The sequence below is a fragment of the Balaenoptera ricei genome, chromosome 19 (genome assembly GCF_028023285.1).
Source record: "Balaenoptera ricei isolate mBalRic1 chromosome 19, mBalRic1.hap2, whole genome shotgun sequence".
Classification (NCBI taxonomy): Eukaryota; Metazoa; Chordata; class Mammalia; order Artiodactyla; family Balaenopteridae; genus Balaenoptera; species Balaenoptera ricei.
The window spans coordinates 5,594,482-5,616,897 of record NC_082657.1 but is presented as its reverse complement, the minus strand read 5'-3'; the positions used below and the strand labels follow the sequence as shown (position 1 = coordinate 5,616,897).

At 42.1% G+C, this 22,416-nt stretch overlaps 1 protein-coding gene across 3 annotated transcripts; it reads left to right on the top strand.

Moving 5' to 3' along the window:
- Positions 1–1,256: 1,256 nt before the first annotated feature.
- Positions 1,257–19,254, top strand: ZNF432 (zinc finger protein 432). 3 transcript variants are annotated; one of them, XM_059905925.1, is made up of 6 exons: positions 1,257–2,208; positions 3,756–3,943; positions 5,709–5,815; positions 8,949–9,075; positions 10,811–10,906; positions 15,161–19,254. In XM_059905925.1, exons 4-6 carry the CDS (start codon positions 9,042–9,044, stop codon positions 16,879–16,881), a joined length of 1,851 nt encoding a protein of 616 aa, XP_059761908.1. In that variant the 5' UTR covers positions 1,257–2,208; positions 3,756–3,943; positions 5,709–5,815; positions 8,949–9,041; the 3' UTR covers positions 16,882–19,254. The 3 variants fall into 3 exon arrangements, with proteins under 3 accessions (XP_059761908.1, XP_059761906.1, XP_059761907.1); XM_059905923.1 differs by lacking the exon at positions 5,709–5,815; XM_059905924.1 differs by lacking the exons at positions 1,257–2,208; positions 5,709–5,815 and adding an exon at positions 2,222–2,697.
- Positions 19,255–22,416: the final 3,162 nt, after the last annotated feature.

Here is a 22,416-nt window from a genome sequence, read left to right as displayed (position 1 = left end):
TATCACCTTTGAGAGTTACCATCACTTCAAAGATTCCATCCCCTCTGTGACCTGCTCAATTAGACATGTAATTTTCCTTATCTTTTTCATTCCTTCTTACTCTTATGAGCGGGGCTCTTACCCCTCTTCTTATCCAGAGTCTTTCCCTTGATCTATTAAACATATCCTGCTAAAAAAACTTGAGTCCTGCTTGAAGAACAAGAAATGGAAATTTGCTATGCAGTAGCTGTCCTACATTTCCATCACAAACCCTGGATTATCGGGTAAATTTACTTCAACATAATATTTTTAAGCACCTAAACTTGGCCATCTAATATTTATTCAATCCTGTAATGTAGTCATTAGATCATTGAGAACAGGAAAATTTCATGATTGATTTGCGTTTTACAAGAATCACCTTGCCTGTTCTATGAAGATGAGATCACATGGGTCAAGGAAATAAGCAGGGACAATTCTAGTATCTCAGGTGAGAGATTGGGCCAGCATGGTAATGATGGTCCAGTGAGAGAAAATGAAACTGACTTCCTGCTTTGATCTTTCGTTATATGACTTTTATCAGGTGCTTTCTGAGACTTATAAGGTCCTATCGGGTTGAATGTAATTGAAGAAAGTAGGTGAACCTTGCATCTGTGCACAGCCTGTGTTCTCAAGATCTGTTTCCCCTGGGTGAATGAGCGTTCTAGCTCAGGGCTGGGATGAAAGGAGGAAGGGAATATGAGCTGGAGTAGGGCTAGAAATGGGTAGCAGCCCTGTAAATGGCTGGCAAAGACTTCTTGGTGACCTGATGAAGATGCATAGGACTGTGGGAAAACCAGTTCTTTGAGGTCATTTTATTTTTTGCACACGAATGTTCATAGAAGTTCCACTGGCAGTATCCAAAAAACTGGAAACAATGCAAAGGTCCACCAAGTGGTGAATGATTAAATTTTGGAATATCCAACAATGAATACTAAAGCAACAAAAAAGGAACGAACTATTGATACTTTAAAAATGATGAATTTCAGGACTTCCCTGGTGGCACAGTGGATAAGACTCCGCCCTCCCAATACAAGGGGCCCGGGTTCCATCCCTGGTCAGGGGACTAGATCCCACATGCATGCCACAACTAAGAGTTCGCATGCCACAACTAAGGAGCCCGCCTGCCGCAACTAAGGAGCCTGTGAGCCGCAACCAAATAAATAAATATATAAATATATTTTTAAAAAAATGATGAATTTCAAAACAGTCGTGCTATGTGAAAGAAGCCAGCACAAACACTAATTTTATGAAAAGAACGCAGACTAATCTGTAGTGACAGAAGGCGGTCCAGTGCTGCCCAGGATGTAGCAGGTTTTGCATTTGGGCTGGGTAAGGAGCACGGTTGGGAAGAGGCTCACACCGACCACCGTTTCCGCTCACTTTGTGATCGCTGCATCCCCCGTACTGTCACTTTTCCAAACCTTGGTCTTCCCCAAACACTTCCATCTGCCAGTTCCACGCCGAGCTCCGCAGACAGCATTTGCCCCGCAGTACGGACACCGAATCTCCTCTAAGATGGCCGCGTCCACGGTGCTCCTGCCCAACGGCGCAAACCCGAAACGGCTACAGCGCGCCGCCAGGTTTTTTTTGCCAAGCACGCTGAAGTTTTCATACGGCCTCTAAATCTTTTCGCAATTAAACCAGTTATCGAGGTGTCCAGAAGCAATTTTAATTTCCCACGGAGCCGAGACGTCACAGCCGTTAACAGCCGCTCAGAATGTACGCCTGCGCCCTTTCGGTCTTGATGGGCTCTGGCCTTTGAAAAACTGGCGCCGTTCACCGTCCACAAGCGGGCCCTGTCCATTCAAACGAATTTACCCCCACGTCACGTTTGCTTTGTATGAGCTCGAGCCTCTTAAAATCTCCCCATTTTCCTTTAAGGGGCTGAGGTACCAGGAAACAGGAGAGCTTTCAGCCGTGGTCTCTCAGCGGCCCCCACACCTTCTGTACGTCAGGTGCGCAAAGATGGCGACGCCAGCGCGCCGAGGCGGTGGTGGCGGCGCGGACGTATTACCTCATAAGGAAAAGCCGGAAACGGCCAATCCGTTCCCCATAGAAACGCGGTACAAACGCAGCTGACCCTTGTCGGTTGGTCTCGGGAGAGGGGGCTGGGCGAGGGGACCAGAAGTAAAAGTTTGGGGGCTAAAGTGAGGCCCTGAAGAGGTCGCTGCAGGTTCAGGAGAGAACCAGGTGGGTGTGTGGGTCTGGCTGCAGAAAAGGCGGGGATGGGGGCGGTCTGTCGGCCTTTAGGTGGGCTGTGGCTCCTTTGAGTCTGGGAAGGTAGCGCGAGGGCGGATGGTGGTTTGGTTTTGTTTTTGAAGGGAGCGTGGAGGAGTCAGTACAATCTCTATGATCGGGGTGTCTTTGGGGTCAATCATGGGGGGCTCTGGTGGTCAGCGATTAAAGGTCTGAACAGATCAACTACCGAGAGTCCTGAGGTCAGGGTTTAAGGTCTCCGGGGGTGATTGACAGCTGGTGGCGTGGGGTTCGTCAATGAATGCGGAGACTTGTTCGGGTTCTCGGATAATTTGGAGCTCAAAGGTCGGGGAACCGTTAAGGGAGGTCAGTGTATGTGTGTATCTGACCTGGTTTGGTATTAATCCGGTGGGGTAATGGTCACCGTCTTTCGTGCAGGGATGTGTGGCAGCCGAAGGCTCGGAGGCTCAGGAGCCCTGGTAGGTGCGTGTGTTGAGCCCAGACTTTGGCTGCTGGGACAGACTTGGTGAACGTTAGTTAACATTCCCTGAAAGCTTCAGGTCCAAGTCCCCGCCCCACCACAAATTTTCTAATCCCTTTTGGCTCCCTACAGCACCCCTTCCTTTTGAACCCGAAGAGATGAAAGTTTGGGGGAAGAAAAATTCAGCATATTTCAATTTAGTAATTTTTTTTTAAATTTTTATTTATTTATTTATTTGTTTATGGCTGTGTTGGGTCTTCGTTTCTGTGCGAGGGCTTTCTCTAGTTGTGGCAAGTGGGGGCCACTCTTCATCGCGGTGCGCGGGCCTCTCACTATCGCGGCCTCTCTTGTTGCGGAGCACAGGCTCCAGACGCGCAGGCTCAGTAGTTGTGGCTCACGGGCCTAGTTGCTCCGCGGCATGTGGGATCTTCCCAGACCAGGGCTCGAACCCGTGTACCCTGCATTGACAGGCACATTCTCAACCACTGCGCCACCAGGGAAGACCTCAATTTAGTAATCTTTTAAGTTTTGTTTTTATCATTCCTCCTGCAGGTTGACTGCATATTTCATTTCAGGTTCTATATGTGAATATTTAAAGGCTGCTCCTTTCCCAGTATTTATAATTTTTGAATTGTTTTTAAAATATGTATTTATGGCTCATGTTCCTTTTCTCTCTCTTCTTTTTTTGATGTGTTTATTGTCCCTCATATTAAAATGTGTATGTAAACAGGGGATATGAAGACTTTTAAAGAGGCTTGAGGGCATCAAAGTTTAAAGGAAGAATTTACAGTTTCTCACTGCCCAGATGACCTCATTTCTATACTTGTCTGAAAATTACCTGCTACTGAAATATAGTACTGTGCTGATTCTCCTTTGCCACTTTCCCTTTCAAATTCATGCTACTTCCATATATTCAGTGAGTTAGGTTTCATTTGCCCAAGGTGTGAAATTCTCTGGGGAATCAAATGAAGAGACAGAAATACTGGGGACCACGTGTTAAGGTGAGTGCACAGGAAGAAGGAATATAATTCCAGAAGTAATTTTGCTTTTCAACCCACAGGTGCTAACAAGAGACAAGATATGAATGAAGAAAGAGGAGTTTCCAGGACCTAGATATTGTTATTTCTGGGGATACTTTGGCAACTGTTATATCTAACTAGAAATTTCGGTATAACCAGAAGAGACAAAGACAGAGCCTCTACGTTGCCAGCTATTTTCAGAGAACAGAAGAAAATGATCCAGGCCCAGGTGACTCATGTCTTGTTTTATTCTCTCCTTTATTCCTTAATGCATTTGTAGACGCCTGTAAAAAAAAAAAATCAGTTCAGTATCTAGAGAGAAATAAACTTTGAAGATAAACTCCAACGCCATGGCAAAGTAGGATCAAGAACATAGTGTTTATATGATTCCTAGTAAATGACTAGTGTTGGAACATAATGTGTAACTGTTACTGACTCTGTGTGTGCACCTGTAGATGTGTGCCTATTTATAAATGCATGTGGGTTCATGTACATATCTGTGTACATAAATACGTCTGTTATGTTTTGTGCATCAGTGGAATTATACTCTAAAGAACATCCCTTTGGCCTAAGATAGTATAATTTGAGCATCTAATAGAATAATGACTGCAATGGTTTTGTGAATATTAGCTGTATAAAATTCCATTCATCTATAATTGTACTCAAAGAAATGAGTCAAACTATGTAAAGCATTTAGATGAGTGTCTGTTACCAAAAGTCGGGTCTGGCTGCTCGCTGCTTGAAAGCCAATAACTCGAGAGGCAAGGTTGGCGGAAAGGAAAGTTTGTTTTATTCCAGAGGCTGGCAACTGGGGGAAGAGGGTGGACTCGTGTCCAGAGGCCAACTCCCCACTGCCAGTCAGCGGGCCAGAGCTTTTAAAGGGGAGTTTCAGGGCTGTATAGACAGAGGGAGGGGGTTACATGCAGAAACAGCATCGTCAGCTCTGGCAGTCATCTTGAAATGGGTCATGCCATGATCTGATCGGCGTCCTCTTGATTGTGTTCAGTACAGTTAATCTTTAGTTCCACGGTTGGTTTGTTCCCATTTCCTTGAAGCCAGTTCTTAGAATTTTGGCAGCTTGTGTCATGGCTACAGTCTGGTTATCATGTAGTTAACTTCTTCCAACTGGTGAGGGTTTCAGTACCTACAAAACAGCTCAAAGGATATGGCTCAGAATATTATCTGTACCCCTGGAAGAGGAACTAAAGGTCCTTGACTTTGTTTAATGACTAAACTATTCTTATTTGGTCTTGTTGGACTGATTCCTTTGTGTCTGCATTTTCTCACTTCTCTGATTAAATTTATTCTTTAAAGTTTTTCTGCAGACAAAAGGCAGGCTGAGGACATGGTGGTGTGTGGTGTGTGTGTGTGTGTGTCTATCTGTCCTGGGGAGGCCCCATTGGGTCCTGCTCCATTTCATGCCTGCTACATAGTAAGTGATGTGTGAGATCATCCATGCCTTAAATCTTTGCCAGTACTTAATAATAGGACATTATCAAATTGTATAATTTCATCAATCTGAATGGTCCAATGTTTATTCTTTTACCTTATTTTGCATTTACCTCATCATAGGTGAGGTTGAAATCCATCTTGTGTATTTATTGGCCAGTTGGATTCTTTTTCTCTTGTGATATGCCTGTCCTTATCATTTTTACATTAACAAAATGATTTTTTTTCTTACTGATTAATAGGAGTCATGCCTATCCACTACATATTGATTCTTTCTTTTGTTTATAAAAAATATTTTCCCAGCTTGTCACTTTTCTTTCAGCTTTATCCACGATAACTTTTTCAATGCAGACGTTTTAATTTTTCCTCTTATAAAGCTTGCTACTTATTTCCTTTTATGGTTTTTGGTTTGTGACATGAACATAATTCATATTTGTCTCTATTCCTTTCACAGATTCTTTTGTTTTATGGCTAGGACTCTAAACAGGAGAAAAACTATTTTTGAGTGTGAAATTAGGTAGGAACCTAAGTTTTCATTTTTCCAGATGCATCTATATCTCATGTGAAAAAATTCAGAAGGTGGTAAAATCAGCAGTGTTAAGAATTTGCCGCCTCTTTTAAGAAAGAAAAAGAAAAGAATTTGCTCAACCAGGTAACTCTCTTCTCTATGATGTAATCTCTGCAAGAACACAGGGATAGATTATCCCATCAGATTTCCCCTCATCTGGCAGCTCGGTTGACAAGCAGGTCTCACTGCGTTCCCTGGTGGCATTTGGGCCTAGGCTGCATGGCCACAGGATGAGGACATTGAAGACTTCCCACACTGCTGAACTGTTGTTATCCAGAGCACTTCTAACACCAAATGTGTGGGTATTTTCCTCACACCTCCTAATTCTATGACTCTCCAGACACCAACTGGGTGTCCTACAATTCAACTCAATCCTGCCACTAACTACCTGGAGTTAGCGTCAGATCCCACAAGGTAAGAGCTCAGTCCCACAAGACTGCCCCCACTTTAGGTGCCTGTCAAGAGTCCCAGGCTGTTACCTAAGCTTCTGATGACCAGCTCTAAATCCGGGGGTACCCACAATCCCCTGCTCAGGTTTGGTAATTCACTAGAATGACTCACAGAACTCAGGAAAGCTCTTTATGTACATTCACTGGTTTATTCTAAAGGCTACAACTCAGGAATAGCCAGATGGAAGAGATGCATAGTGCGAGGCATGGGGGAAGGGGCGCGGAAGTTCCTCCCTGGGGGCACCAGCCCGCCAGCACCTCTATGTGTTCACCAACCCGGAAGCTCTCTGAACCTGATGTTTTAGGGGTTTTTATGGTGGTTTTCTGATATAGGCACAAATTGATTAAATAACTGGCTATTGGGGACTGAACTCAACCCCCAATGCCAGTTCCCTCCCTGGAGGTTGGGGGTCTTTCTGGGGACCAGGCACCAGTCATCTCATGAGCACACAAAAGATACTCTTATCACCCTAGAGAGCCCACGGTTTTTTGGAACTGTGTTCCAGGAACCAAGGGCAAAAACCAAATATATATTCATCACAACATTTTTCTGGCTTCTGTTGTTTTCATTTCATCAACTTTGTCTTTCTTTTGATGGTAATGAGTCTTTTCTTTTTTCTTTCTTTTTTTAATCCTTTCCTCATCACTTCTTTTTTTTTTTTTTAATTTATTTTAGGCTGCATCGGGTCTTCGTTGCTGCGCGTGGGCTTTCTCTAGTTGTGGCGAGTGGGGGCTACTCTTCGTTGCGGTGCACGGACTTCTCATTGCAGTGGCTTCTCTTGTTGTGGAGCACGGGCTCTAGGCATGCAGGCTTCAGTAGTTGTGGCACGTGGGCTCAGTAGTTGTGGCTCGCGGGCTCTAGAGCACGGGCTCAGTAGTTGTGGCTCACGGGCTTAGTTGCTTCGCGGCATGTGGGATCTTCCTGGACCAGGGTTTGAACCCGTGTCCCCTGCATTGGCAGGCAGATTCTTAACCACTGTGCCACCAGGGAAGCCCGAGTCTTTTCTTTCTGGTTGGTTTCCGAATCTGACTTTTGCAAGTGATGTTCTATAGTTTCAGTCTCACTCATCTAGAAGCAGATTTCCTGCTTGGCTTTGCTGGCTGGCTGAGTCTGAGTTACAGGATGTTTAATCAGTTCTAAAATTTTCTTAATTCCTGAGATCTTCATATCACTTCTCTGTTTCTCTATAATCTCTTTCAAAAACTATGTAGAGGCCTATGTTAGACCTCACTGTATTCTCCATATTTAGTAAACTCTCCTTTATATTTTCTATCTCTTTCTGTGTCTGCTTCATCTTTAGTTATTTTTTTTAAATGCATATTCCAGTTCACTCGTTATATTTTCAGTGTATCTAATATGATGTTAGCCTTTTGTGAAATAATAAGAAATATACACATTGGTCTCTGCCCCTAGTTCCTGACATAGAGCTCCTAAAACCCTTATAAATAGGGGTGCTCTGAGAATCTTCTGCTCTTTGACCCCAATTCCTAGCACAGAGCCCCTAAAATCCTTGTAATTTCCTAAATAATAAGAGTACTACGAGCTCCCATATGACATCACTTATATGTGGAATCTATATACAAGTGAATGACACAAGTGAACTTCTCTACAAAACAGAAACAGAATCACAGACATAGAGAACAGACTTACGGTTTCCAAGGGGCACTGGGGGTGATGGAGGGATGGAGTAGGAGTGTGGGATTAGCAGATGCAAACTATTCTATTTAGAATGGATAAACAACAAGGTCCTACTGTGTAACACAGGGAACTATATTCAGTATCCTGTGATAAACCATAATGGAAAAGAATATGCAAAAGAATATATATATAACTGAATCACTTTGCTGTACAGCAGAAATAAACATGACATTGTAAATCAACTATATTTCAATAAAATTTTTTTAAAAAGAGTACTAAGAGCATATTTTGTTGTAAAATTTGGTCTTTGATCCTGGTTTCTGATAGAGTTCCTAAGTCCCTTGGAATTTCCTGGGTGATAGGAGTGCCTTTCTTTCTAATGAGGCAACATTTGAAGGGCTCCGGGATGGGACCTGGTCACCAGAAAGACCAAGCCATGATCAGAAGCTTGGAACCTTCCATCCCATTCCCCATTATCCACAGAAGAGGGAGGGGCTAGAAATAGAGTTAATGATCAATCACGCCTACGTGATGAAGCCTCCATAAAAATCCCAAAGGTATGGGGTTTAGAGAGCTTCTGGGATGGTGAACACATGGAGGTGCTGGAGGGGCACCAGGAGAGGGCACAGAAGCTCCAAGCTGCTTTCCACATAGCTTGCCTTGTGCAGCTCTTGCGTCTGGATGAAATCTGTATCCTTTATCATATGCTTTTGTAATAAACTGGTGAACAGTAAGTAAACTGTTTTCCCGAGCTCTCTGGGCTGCTCCAGCAAATTAATCAAACCCAAAGAGGGGGTCACTGGAACCTCCCATCTATAGCTGGTTAGTCAGGAGCACAGGTGACAACCTGGACTTGCATTTGGCATCTGGAGTGGGGTGGACGTGGGGTCTCATGGGACTGGCCTCTTACCCTGTGGCATGTGATGCTCTCTTCCGGTCGATCATGTCAGAATTGAATTGTAGGACACACAGCTGGTGTCAGAGAATTGCCTGGTGATGTGTTTAAAAAGACATACACATCGGAATTGGTGTCAAAATCATAGTAATATGAGCAGGACAGCTTCCTTTTTATTCCTTATGAGTCAGCCAAAGAGAAACACTCGCATTAAACAGGACTCTGTTATTACAGGAAACCCTGTCATTCAAGGATGTGGCCGTGGACTTCACGTGGGAGGAGTGGCAGCTCCTGGCCCCTCCTCAGAAGGACCTGTACCGGGACGTGATGCTGGAGAACTATAGCAACCTGCTGTCCGTGGGTGAGGACGGCTCCCCTGGGTCCCTCAGAGGGTCTCCAGTCAGTGGCCTTTCCTTCCTCAGCTGCTTATACTTCGAAGTCACTGCAGTGCCCTAATGGCAGATTCTCAGTGCCTCCTCTGGCTCCTGATAAAAGGGTGTATACAATGTGCCATGAGTTGTTTTTACTACCAACACAGCTGACACCAAATGTGTGGGGTTTTTTCTATCCCCAAAACCAGTTCTCCTACTCTCCAGGTATGGACTGGGTGTCCCGAAACTCAATCCTTTTCTGACACTAAACACCCAGAGTCAGCATCAGATCCCACAGGCTTACGGACTCAGTCCCGCAGGACTGCCCTCACTTCAGACGCTAGTCGAACGTATTGGGTACCCAGGGTGCCCACACCTCTGTCCGACTTGACCTTAAATTGGGCATTCCCACTACCCATCCCTCAGGTTTGGTAATTTGCTAAAACGGCTCACAGAACTCAGGAAAGCACTTTGCTTACCATTACCAGTTTATTATAAAGGATAATAGCCAAATGGAAGAGATGCCCAGGGTGAGGTATGGGGGAAGGAGTGTGGGCCTTCCATGCCCGCCCCAAGTGTGTCACCTTGATGTGATCACCAACCCGGAAGCTCCCCCAACCTGGTTTTTTAGGAGTTTTTGTGGCGATTTCATTGTGTAAGCGTGATTTCTTAAGTCATTTGCCATGGGTGATTAACTCAGTCTCCAGCCCCTTCCCTCCCCGTGGAGGGGTTAGGGAGTTAGAGCTGAAATTTCCAACCTTCTACTCATGCCTTGGTCTTTCTGGCAGCCAGCCTCCACCCTGAAGCTCTCTAGGGACCCCCAGCCACCAGTCATCTCATTAGCACACAGAAGACAGCCATCACTCTGGACACCAAGGGTGCTAGAAGTTCTTGTGTCAGGAACTGGAACTTAAACCAAGTGCTGTAACAGAATAGGTTCCTGCCAGCCCGTCACATAGGAAATTACAAGGGCTTTATTTTATTTTTATTATTTATTTATTTATTTAAAAATTTTATTTATTTTTGTTTGCGTTGGGTCTTTGTTGCTGCATGCGGGCTTTTCTCTAGTTGCGGCAAGCGGGGGCTACTCTTCATTGTGGTGCGTGGGCTTCTCATTGCGGTGGCTTCTCTTGTTTTGGAGCATGGGCTCTAGGCACGCGGGCTTAGTAGTTGCCCCACGTGGGCTCTAGGGCACACGGGCTTCAGTAGTTGTGGCACGCAGGCTCAGTAGTTGTGGCTCGTGGGCTCTAGAGTGTGGGCTCTAGAGTGCAGGCTCAGTAGTTGTGGCATGTGGGCTTAGTTGCTCCACAGCATGTGGGATCTTCCAGGACCAGGGCTCGAACCCGTGTCCCCTGCATTGGCAGGTGGATTCTTTACCACTGCGCCACCAGGGGAGTCCCTATTTTTATTTTTTGGCTGTGCCACGCGCCATCTTAGTTCCCTGACCAGGGATCAAACACACGCCCCCTGCAGTGGAAGCACAGAGTCTTAACCACTGGACCACCAGGGAAGTCCCCACAAGGGCTTTAGAAGCTCTGTGCCAGGAACTGGGGGCGGAGACCAAATATATATTATTATATCACAATATCCCATGAGTCTTTCCTGAGTGAAAAGCCTCCGCTTGGCAGATGTGAAAACCGGTCCCTCAAATGTAACATTCTCCCATCCCAACAGACCCCAGCCCAATTCAGTGGGTCTCAGTCTTCTATCGTTTCCCATGAACAGGGTATCGGGTCAGCAAACCAGATGCACTGTCCAAGTTGGAACGAGGGGAAGAACCGTGGACAATAGAAGATGAAATCCACAGTCAAACCTGTCCAGGTGAGTGAGGACCACCTGGGTAAATGCAGACATCATAGTCAGTGCGAGAAGGCTGGGACGGTGTCTGAGGATACCGTGCCTCCATGTTATCTCTTTCCCCATAAGAGAACTTTTAGGTCTTGAGAGGTAAATATACCCCTTTTTTTCTCTTCTGAGATCTGTTCCTTGCTGATTTTATTTTACATCTTGATTTTTGTTTGTTTGCCTCGTTTTCTTCTTCCTTGGATTCTGTAACCCTCTCCTTTGAACCCTGTCACAAATCCCTTCCACCTCTCTGGCTATGAAATTCCAGGTCTTGCTCCAAGGAGAGATCTTTGAATTCATCACTGTTTTCTGACTACCGCACTCTCCTGCCCACCCCCCCACCACCATTCTGAGGTTCTTCAAAGGTATTGCTTTCCATTTTCTCAAAATTTTCTTTCAGTCTCATGAATTAAGCTCTATCTGTTTTCTGGCTGAGACTCCAAATTGCTATCTCCCTTACTATTGTCTATATTGCTATACTTTGAGTTCTAGATGTTCTAGATCTTTTACTGGTCTAAGATTTCTGAGTTCCTGCATGAGGAATAGGAATCATCTTCTCTCCACAAAAAAACCCTTTCCACCATCCTATTTTAATGTTAGATTCTCTTTTAATACTGCACAGCTTACCCTGTCCATGCTGGTATTATCTTGAATGTTATTCTCCGCCTATGGAGTTCTCATCTTAGAGGTCTCTGTTGTTGACTGTTTTAACTAGAAAAGACTCTTTTACATCTACATCAGTTCTGCCTAAGTCGCAGTTTATGTCTCCTTCAGTTTACTTCCTTCATACATTTGCTATTTCTGATTTTCCTTTGGCTCATCATAGGTGTTAGCATTGTATTCATTTCCCTAAATCATTTGTTTTTCCCATTATACTCTTGTTTTTTTTTTAACAGCTTTACTGAGGTAATTCACATATGCTACAATTTGCCAACTTAAAGCATACAATTCACTGTTTTGTAGTATATTAAGAGAGTTATGTAACCATCGCCAACAGCAACTTTGGAAGATTTTCATCACTTTATAAAAGTTTCCTCCTAAGCCCTCAGCCCTAGGCGAGCACTAATCTACTTTCTATCTCTGTAGATTTGCCTGTTCTGGATATTTAATATAAATAGAATCATAAACTATGTGGTCTATTGTGAAAGACTTCTTTCATTTATCATAATGTTTTTGAAATTCTTCCATAGAAGTTCTAACATGTATCTGTAATTCATTCCTTTTTATTGCCAAATAATATTCCATTGTATGGATATACCACATTTTATTTACTCATTTATCTATTGATGGACATTTGGGTGGTATCCACTTTTTGGCTTTTTTGAATTATGCTGCTATGAACACTCATGTACAACTTTTTTGTGAACGTATGTTTTCATTTTTCTTTGGTATATATCTAGGAGTGGAATTCTTGGGTCATACGGACTCTTGGAAGGGTCCAAATGTGGTGCTTCCAGACTCGTGGTTGGCATTATGTCCTCCCAGCCATGATGTGTGATAATACACATAGTATTAGCAACCAAAGGCTCAGCCTTTGGTATCCAGAGTTTTCATTGGGATTCAATCACATATTTCCCACATGGAAATATGTCTTTTGCCCCTCCAGAAGTCAGGCTAATACCTATAGTCTCCATTTCCTCCAAAGGTTGTAACTGATATGGTGTGGCCCAAAGCCCATGTCATAAATCACATTGTTAGACTGTCTGGTGGCCAAAGCCACCAGGCAAACAAAGACACTCCTATCAGGCAGGACATTCCAGGGGCCTAGAGATCACCTCCCAATAGCCAAGGGCAAGGGCCAGACCTCTCTTAGGGTGAGGTTCAGTCTTCACTGAAGGTAACTGTACAAATGGACAATAAAGGGATTCCTTTAGAAAAACAGAGGAAATAGAGCTTATAGTAATACAGTCAGAGTGGGAATGACAGCATGATATGTACAAGGTGTATCTACATTTTGAATTAGGAAGATGATGCCATGAGTTAGGAATGAAGGCATGAAATAAGAAATGTGCAAGCCCTTGGGATTGACTATCAAAAGAGTGGCCTGAAGTCAGGCAAATGAAAGCCAGTGTTAGAAGGTCTCTTCAGGAGGAGGAGTGGAGTGGAAACATGAATCCATGGAATATTCACGGTGATGTATACTTTTCTTGCCAGGATGACTGTTTGGATTTGCTACGTGAGTAATTGAGGTAGCATAGTGGAGGGTTGGTAGGTTTTGTATTTTTATAGCTCTAGGCTGTCTTACCTTTCACCTGGTGGCAGTAGGATAGCAATAATAAGGAACAGTCAGATGTTCTTTAAAAAAAAAAAACCTGGTCTTAAAGGAGGAAGTTGGTCCTTTAGTACAACCTGTTGCCAACCTAGATGCAAATGTAGAGTTACTGAAGTAGATGCTGCTGGTGGCAAGTGAAGAGTTTATTAGGGACGTTGACATGGGAAAAATTTGGATACGACTTCTCTACTGAATGCAGAAAGTGATTGAAAAAGGCGACAGTTTCCATATTCCATTAGCTTCCGAAGATGACTACATGGTACACGGCCAGTTGCAAAATTTCCTAACAGTCATTGTTGCCCTGTTTCACTATGAATGGAACATAGGATAACGTGACACAGATAGACTAAAGGTTAGAGTTTTGATTATACGAGTTATCCACTAATATGTTTGATGTTTTTGGAAAGTTAGCTTTTTTTTTTTTGGAAAGTTAGTTTTGATGGTGGTCTACAGAAGCAAATTTAGGAACAGGATTACAACACAAGAGATTATCTCAGTTTACAGTCCTCTACAGTTACTTGCCAGGTTACAAATACGTTTATTCTATACACCTCAGTATGCATATTTCCCTGATTTCTATAGTCAGAATTTGGATCCTCTAAGTGGGCTTAAAGAATCCCCAAACTCCTGAGTGTTGGAATGTCTAAGACGTTGGTTCTGTACCGTCATCATCTTTCATTCTACATGTCCTCCCAACACATCCAGTCCTCTTTTCTTGAGTAGTATGCACATATTATTTCCACATTGTTTCCTCCACTTATACCTCTACCTGGCTTCTTGATTTCTGTACTGCACATCTAATATCATCTCAAAGTTTAGGTTCCACAATGCACACTTTTTTTTCCTACATGTGGATTTCAGTAATCTTCTTCCTCATCACAATTGGAGATGCTTTTACCAAACCATTGGCTCAGGCCATACAGTTAGCAGAGTAATCCTGGGTTCCTCACTTTCAAAGACCACTCTCTGCACTGACCCCATCAGTTAACCTTGCTTTTTCTCTTTTTTTTTTTTTTTTTTTAACATTAAAAAAATTTTTCTGGCTGTGCGGCATGTGGGATCTTAGTTCCCCGACCAGGGATGGAATCCACCCCCTCTGCAGTGGAAGCGCTGGAAGTCCGGAGTCTTAACCACTGGACCGCCAGGGAAGCCCCAACCTTGCCTTTTCTTTATGCAAGTATTCAACATATCCTCATTTCCTCCGCTTGCCACCATCTCCATTGCTCCTTCAAACCACATTTAGCAATCTCCAACTCCCTACTTTTTTTCTTTCCTTCTTTTTTATTTGGGTTTCCCTAACAGGAATTTATGAGAAGTGAAAGTAAGTAAGGCATATTTTATATATCTCAAACGCCAACACAGTGCCTTGCACATGGGAGCCATTCAATGAATAGTTTTGGAGTGAACAAATGCAACCCTCATCATTTTGGATCAGTTGTCTCTTCCACCTCTGTGTTCTTGTGTCTTTTCAAGCTCTGTTCCTCCATACCCTCTCATTTGCTGCTAACAATGACTTGCTTGGCAGTTCCCTGGTGGTCCAGTGGTTAAGACTCCGTGCTTTCACTGCTGTGGGCCTGGGTTCGATCCCTACTCAGGGAGCCAAGATCCTGCAAGCTGCACAGTGAGGCCAAAAAAAAAAAAAAAAAAAAAGACTTGCGTGTATTTTACTACCTCTGCATGTTTTGCAATTTCCTATTTAGAGAGCAGCCAAGTCTACATAGATTGTCAACTGCCTAACCTTATTGGTACATTAACTGCTTTTTTCCTTTTGGTTTGTTTATATTACTGTGTTTTTACCATGTGTAAGAAATAAGGAACATTTATACATGGTGTTTCTTTTATACTGTTATCATAGGGTTGCCACTAAGGTGCCATTTTTTTAAGAAAACCAAGGAATTTTTAAAACAATTTTATTCCAAACAATAATAAAAAGGGCTCATTGTTCTCTTCTTTCCTAGAAACTGGCAAAGTTGGTAATCATCTGCAGGGTGACTGGGAAAATCAAAGAATGCTGAAAGGTAGAGAACAATACCAGGAACATAATGCATTTGGAAATCCTGTTCCTCAAAGCAAAAGTCATTTCTCTTTCAGGCAAAATAATGATATGTTTGAGTTCTATATAAAAACTTTGAAATCACATTTAAGTTTAGTCAGCCAGGGCCAAAGCTATGAAATTAAGAACTCTACTAAATGTAACGGAGATGGGAAATCATTTCTGCATGGTAAGCATGAAGAATTTAATTCTCCAGTTCAATGCCCTGTAAGTGCAAAACCCATCAGTAGTAAGTCCCAAATCATTAAGCACCAAGGAACTCACAATGTAGAGAAAGCCCACATATGCGGTGAATGTGGGAAAGCCTTTGTTAAGAAGTCTCAGCTCACTGACCATCAGAGAGTTCATACAGGAGAGAAACCTTATGGATGCAGTATGTGTGCAAAAGTATTCTCCCGAAAGTCCAGGCTCAATGAACATCAGAGAATTCACAAGAGAGAGAAATCCTTTATATGTGGTGATTGTGCAAAAGTCTTCACCATGAAGAGCCGTCTGATTGAACACCAGCGAACTCACACTGGAGAGAAACCTTACATATGCAGTGACTGTGGAAAAGGCTTCCCAGGGAAGCGTAATCTCATTGTACATCAGCGAAACCATACTGGAGAGAAATGCTACGTATGTAGTGAATGCGGAAAAGGCTTCACTGGGAAGAGCATACTTACTATACACCAGCGAACTCATACAGGAGAGAAACCCTACATCTGCAGTGAATGTGGGAAAGGCTTTACCACAAAGCACTATGTCATCATACACCAACGAAACCATACAGGAGAGAAACCCTACATATGCAATGAATGTGGGAAAGGTTTCACCATGAAGAGTCGTCTGATTGAACATCAGCGAACTCATACAGGAGAGAAGCCATATGTGTGCAATGAATGTGGAAAAGGGTTTCCCAGGAAGAGTAATCTGATTGTACATCAGAGAAATCATACAGTAGAGAAATCCTACGTATGTGATGAATGTGGAAAAGGCTTCACTGTGAAGAGCATGCTCATCATACATCAACGAACTCACACTGGAGAGAAACCCTACGTCTGCAGTGAATGTGGGAAAGGCTTCCCGTTGAAGAGTCGGCTGGTTGTGCATCAGCGAACGCATACGGGTGAGAAACCTTATAGATGCAGCGAATGTGGGAAAGGCTTCATCGTGAATAGTGGACTGATGTTACATCAGCGAACTCACACTGGAGAGAAGCCCTATATATGCAATAAATGTGGAAAAGGTTTTGCCTTTAAGAGCAATCTTGTGGTACATCAGCGAACGCATACTGGAGAGAAACCCTTTACGTGCAATGAGTGCGGAAAAGGCTTCACAATGAAACGCTATCTCATCGTACACCAGCAAATTCATATGGGAGAGAGGTCCTATATATGCAGCGAATGTGGAAAAGGTTTTGTCATGGAAACAGAGCTCATTTTACATCAGCAAATTCATACTGGAGAGAAACCTTATGCCTGCAATGAATGTGGCAGAGGCTTCACTGTGAAAAGCCGTCTAGTTGTTCATCAGCGAACTCATACAGGAGAGAAACCTTTTGTATGCAGTGAATGTGGAAAAGGCTTCTCCTCAAAGAGGAATCTCATTGTACATCAGAGAACTCATAATGGAAACAAACCTTAACAAAGCAATGAATATGGTCACACCTACAGGAAGAAAATATGCCTTGTCCAACATCAGAGGGTTTCACACAGGATAAACTACCTTTATATGTACTGACTGTGGAAAATCCTATTCATAATTGGTATTGGTCTCATTACCCACCAGAAAATTTACACAGGAGACAAACTGTATGTATGCAATTAATGTGAGAAAGCCTTCAACACAAATTCAGCACCTGTTGTACATCAGAGAACTCATAAAAGAGAGAGACTCTGTGGATTCAGCAAATGGCGGTAACCTTTCTCTCATCTGTCAAGCCTTGTTAATACACACGAGAAACGTATAGGTCAAGGTACATAATCCTTTGCAGTGACTCTGAACTCATTATATACAAGTGAACTTGTTCAGGGTACAAACCATGACAGTTCAGTGAACTCATTAAACATCAGTGTGCTCTACTTGACTATCGTCAGTGTAGATTAGCCTGTTGCTAGATTTCACCCTTGGGAAACTATGGAATTTGCATAGGAGTGAAATTTAATGAATGCAGAGAATGTGCTAGTGCCTTCAGTGATAAGTTACCTCACACTATATGTCTAAATTAACATGTAGGAAAAAGCTCTGATACATACAATGCAGAAAAGGCTTCAGGAAACATTTCTAGGTAATTATATGTCTGAAAAGTATATACTAAGATAAATCTTATGAATGGAGAAAATAGGAAAGCCTTCTGTGGGAATAAAAACCCTATCTCATCAGTGATCATAATAGATCACCAGTGAGCTCATTCATAGTAGCAATATGATGATCGTAGAAATAAAACCTCAATAGTTGCCTGATATGCATGCTGGAGAAAAATTTTCAGATGACAATGAATATGGCAGGATTTCGGTGATACATTCTGCCTCATCGCTTCTCATGAATTCATACAGAAATAGAATGGTTTATGAACCCACTAAATGTGGAGTAACTTTAGCAAAATATCAGAGAATACTGAAGGAAAGAAGCCTCATGAAAATGACATATACTTGAGTTTTCTCTCAGAAATCTAAACTTAGGGCTTCCCTGGTGGCGCAGCGGTTGAGAATCTGCCTGCCAATGCAGGGGACACGGGTTCGAGCCCTGGTCTGGGAAGATCCCACATGCCGCGGAGCAACTAGGCCCGTGAGCCACAATTACTGAGCCTGCGCATCTGGAGCCTGTGCGCCGCAACAGGAGAGGCCGCGATAGTGAGAGGCCCGCGCACCGCGATGAAGAGTGGCCCCCGCTTGCCGCAACTAGAGAAAGCCCTCCCACAGAAACGAAGACCCAACACAGCCAAAAATAAATATAAATAAATAAAAAAAATTAAAAAAAAAAAATCTAAACTTATTGTACACCTGATGTCCATTTTGGGACACAATACCTTGAACCATATTATCAATGATTCCATAATTTTAAAGTGGGCTCCTCTAAACACTGGTTAAATTTTAATGTTATATACAATGCAGGAGTGTTCTGTGCCCACCTCATATCATTATATGATTCACTCTTGCATTTCTTAGACTCTAAATTCATCTCTTTCAGTCTATGTATTTCAAAAGGAAAAGGAATATATTCATATATGTAATTCAACATGTTTGGATGTATTTATCCAAGTTTATAAGTAGCATTAAGTAGTTTACAAAAACACCTTAAAAATGATTTTTCTAAAATTTGTTTTGAGGGCTTCCCTGGTGGTGCAGTGGTTAAGAATCTGCCTGCCAATGCAGGGGACACGGGTTCGAGCCCTGGTCCAGGAAGATCCCACATGCCGTGGAGCAACTAAGCCTGGGTGCCACAGGTCCAGAGCCTGTGCTCTAGAGCTCATGAGCCATAACTACTGAACCCACATGCCACAACTACTGAAGCCCGTGTGCCTAGAGCCCGTGCTCTGCAATAAGAGAAGCCACTGCCTACGCACCTCAACAAAGAGTAGCCCCCGCTCGCTGCAAGTAGAGAAAGCCCGCACGCAGCAACGAAGACCCAACGCAGCCAAAACTAAAGAAATTAAATAAATAAATTTTTAAAATTTGTTTTGAAATAGTTATAGACTTACAAGAAATTACAAAATATACAAAGTTCCCGAATACCCTTACTCAGCTTCTTCAGTGATATTACCTTACATAACCATAATACATCATCAAAACCAATAAAATGACATTGGTATAATACTGTTAAGTAAACCATAGACCTTATTTGGATTTCAATAGTGTTTGCATGCATTAATTTGTATGAGTTTTGTTTTTTGATATATAGAGTTCTAAGAAATTTTATCTCATATATAGATTTCTGTAAACCCCACCACAATCGGGATGCAGCATTGTGCCAACACAACATCCTCCTGCTACACTCTCCCCCAACCGTGACCCATGGTGACCACTGATCACACTCCATCACTCCAACTTTGTTATTTTAAGAATGCTATTAAAATAGAATCATACAGTGTGTATCCTTTGAGATAGGCTTTATTTCCCTCAGCAAATTGCCCTTAAGATCCATCCAATTTGTTGGGTGTATAAATAGTTTTACTTTTTGTTACTGACTAGTAATCTTTTCTATGGATGTACCATGGGTTTATCTGTTCGCTGTTGACGGATGTCTGGGTTGTTTCTGGTGTTTCACTGTTTTGAATAAAAATCTATGAACATCTGTGTACCCAATTTTATGTGAACATAAGAATTTGTTTCTTTGGGATAAATACCCAGGAGTCATATGTATATGTTACGCTTGTGTTTAACTTTGTAAGAAACTGCCAACTTTTCCAGAGTGGCTGTACTAATTTACATTCCCACCAACAGTGTATGAATACTCTGGCTGTTTCATGTCTTTTCTAGCACTTGGCACTGTCATATTTGATTCCAGCCATCCTATCAGGGGTGTGGTAGTATATAATGATGGCCTTACTTTACAATTCCCTAACAGCAAATGATATTCGACACTTATATACAAATTGAGAACCATATCAGGTAAACTTGTCATGTTTGCTTTCAACCATCCAACATAATTTTTAAAACTCAAAAGGAGAATAGCCTAATATATTTGATGATACATTCACCCTTTCCATTCCTTTTTCTTCATTCCTGATGTCACATATGTTTCATATGTTTCCTTCTGTTATTTCTTTTTTGTCAGAGTCTCCTTTATCAATTCTTTTTGAAAAGGTCTACTGGCAACAAATTCTTACTTTTCCTAGCAGTAGGGCTCTTCTTCTCTTGTCTCTATCCAGAGTTATTTCTTTGATATAATAAGGATATTTAGTCCAGTTTACAAATGGTGAGTCCTGCTTTTGGGGAGGGGGGAGAAAAAGGACATCTGCCAGACAGTCCTGTGGCAGTATTCAATCCCCAATTCTATGTTGAGTAATTCATTCCTTTAAAAATATTTTTTGAGCATCTAGACTGTGCCAGGCACTGTTTTTGTCACTGGAGACACATCAGTGAACAAAACAGGCAAAGCCATGGCCTTCATGGAACATACAGTCTAGTGAAGGTGACTGAGTAAAATAAACACGCATCAGAATTTCAGTTCTGTTAAATGCTGTGGAGAAATATTAAGCCTAGTATACAGGCTGTAATGGAGGAGCTATTTTAGAAAGGTTTCCAAAGAAGGCTATTTTGCACAAATGTAATTTGAAACAATACCTAAGCGTACTGAGGGGAGACAGCCAGCATAATATTTGTGAGCCAGGAACACTCCAGATCTGTTTCCAAGTGTTTTCTCTGGGCTTCCTGCCTCAGGATTCTCTGAGAAGCTTGTAAAAGATGCACGTTCTTGAGTCACACCACAACCTAAGCCAGAACCTGTGGGACTGGGACCCAGGGCTCTGGGTTTATAAAATGAGCTTTCTGATCTATATTTATTTATTTATTTATTTACTTGATCTATATTTAAATTTGAACATCTCTGCCCTAATTCCTGGATTAGGGCTCCCACCCCCACCCCACACTGTCACAGGATGGATTCTGGGCAGATATTCTACAGCAAAGAATTAGACATGAGGGCCCCAGCAACCAGGTCCTCAGATGCTAGTATCTTGTCCTTCTGTGAACTTACATATGTTGCCATGGCGAGGTCAGAGCAGCTCATTCCTGAAACTGATCAGTCAGGATCCCAGAATGGGCTGCCCAGGCTGCCCTGAGTTCTCTGGACCACATGTGTAACTCTACTTTCAGAGCTTGACATCTCAGGTGAATGCGGCTAAAATTTAATCCCTGAAGGGAATGTAATATTATTAAGAAATTATGAAAACAATAAATTCTTAATGTATAGAAATTAGAAAACATATATAAACAATAAAGAAGTTTTAAATCACCCATATTGTACCTAAGAGTCAAACACTGTTAACAATATATTCTCCAAATTTCAAATGCATGTAAGTATATTTTTACAAAAGAAAAATGAGACTAGTCTCTTTATGTTTGCTATATTATGAACATCTACATCGTTCAGTATTCTTCTAAAACTTTTCTAAAATCGACATTTTTATAATACTAAAGTAATACATAATTATTATACAAAGATATATTAACAATGGAGAATTGCAAAAATTGGGAATGTGAAAACTTCTGATATGCTCTACCCATAAGCAAAAACCCTAAAGTAATCCAAGCTAAATATTTTATTTAACTAATTGCAATTTTCAAAAAGACAAACACTTATGGTTTGTCCCCATAAAAGGATCATAATATATGTACTATCCTGCAGATGCGTTTTATCCTCTGAAGAACATTTACCTTTCCTTATTTATACTGACAATCTTTCATTGTTATATACTGTTATGTTGAATGGATGTTCCATAATTTACCAAAGTATTCATCTATCATTGTACATTTAGGTTTTTCTTTTTTATTACAAAAGCCTCTGTGATTAATATTAAGAAAAGTTTCACCAAATAAATTGTTGGAATATAATTGCTGGGTCAAAGAGAATGAAAAATTTAAACTGGATCCAGGTTGCCTTCTAAAAATCCTCTTTAACTTAAATCCTCTACAATTAAACCTCCCACAGCTGCATAAAAACAACATTTTAAAGTGTGCTCTTTTTTAAATTTGTGAACTATGCCAAGTATGATAATTGCATTATCTCATAATTTTATATTCTCAAATGTCCCACTGTCACCATTTATTTTTGGAAGGAAACATGTAGTTCACTCATTTGCACCTTCACTTCATCCCCTTACCCACTAGAGGTTGCTATGTAACGATCCCACGCAGGTATTAGCATTTTTATCGAACTCTGCCTTATTGGCTACGCCTGTACAAAGGCTGTCTTAATTCCTTCTGAACTACAAAGGCCTTACCCACTCCACACACAACCGCTCTCTCCACAAACCCAAGATATTAAGTGACCACTGCTTTTGTCAATTCCGTGGCCCCCGCCTCTCCAGCGATGTCTCGGCTTCTACCTTTTTTAATCTTCCCAAGCAGCCGGGGGTCTAAGCCCTTTTCTGCCATAGGGACACCTGCCTTCTTCTAAGATGGCCGCGCCCATGGCTCTCCAGAGTAACGAATCAGCTCTAAAGTGCACGAAGGGCGC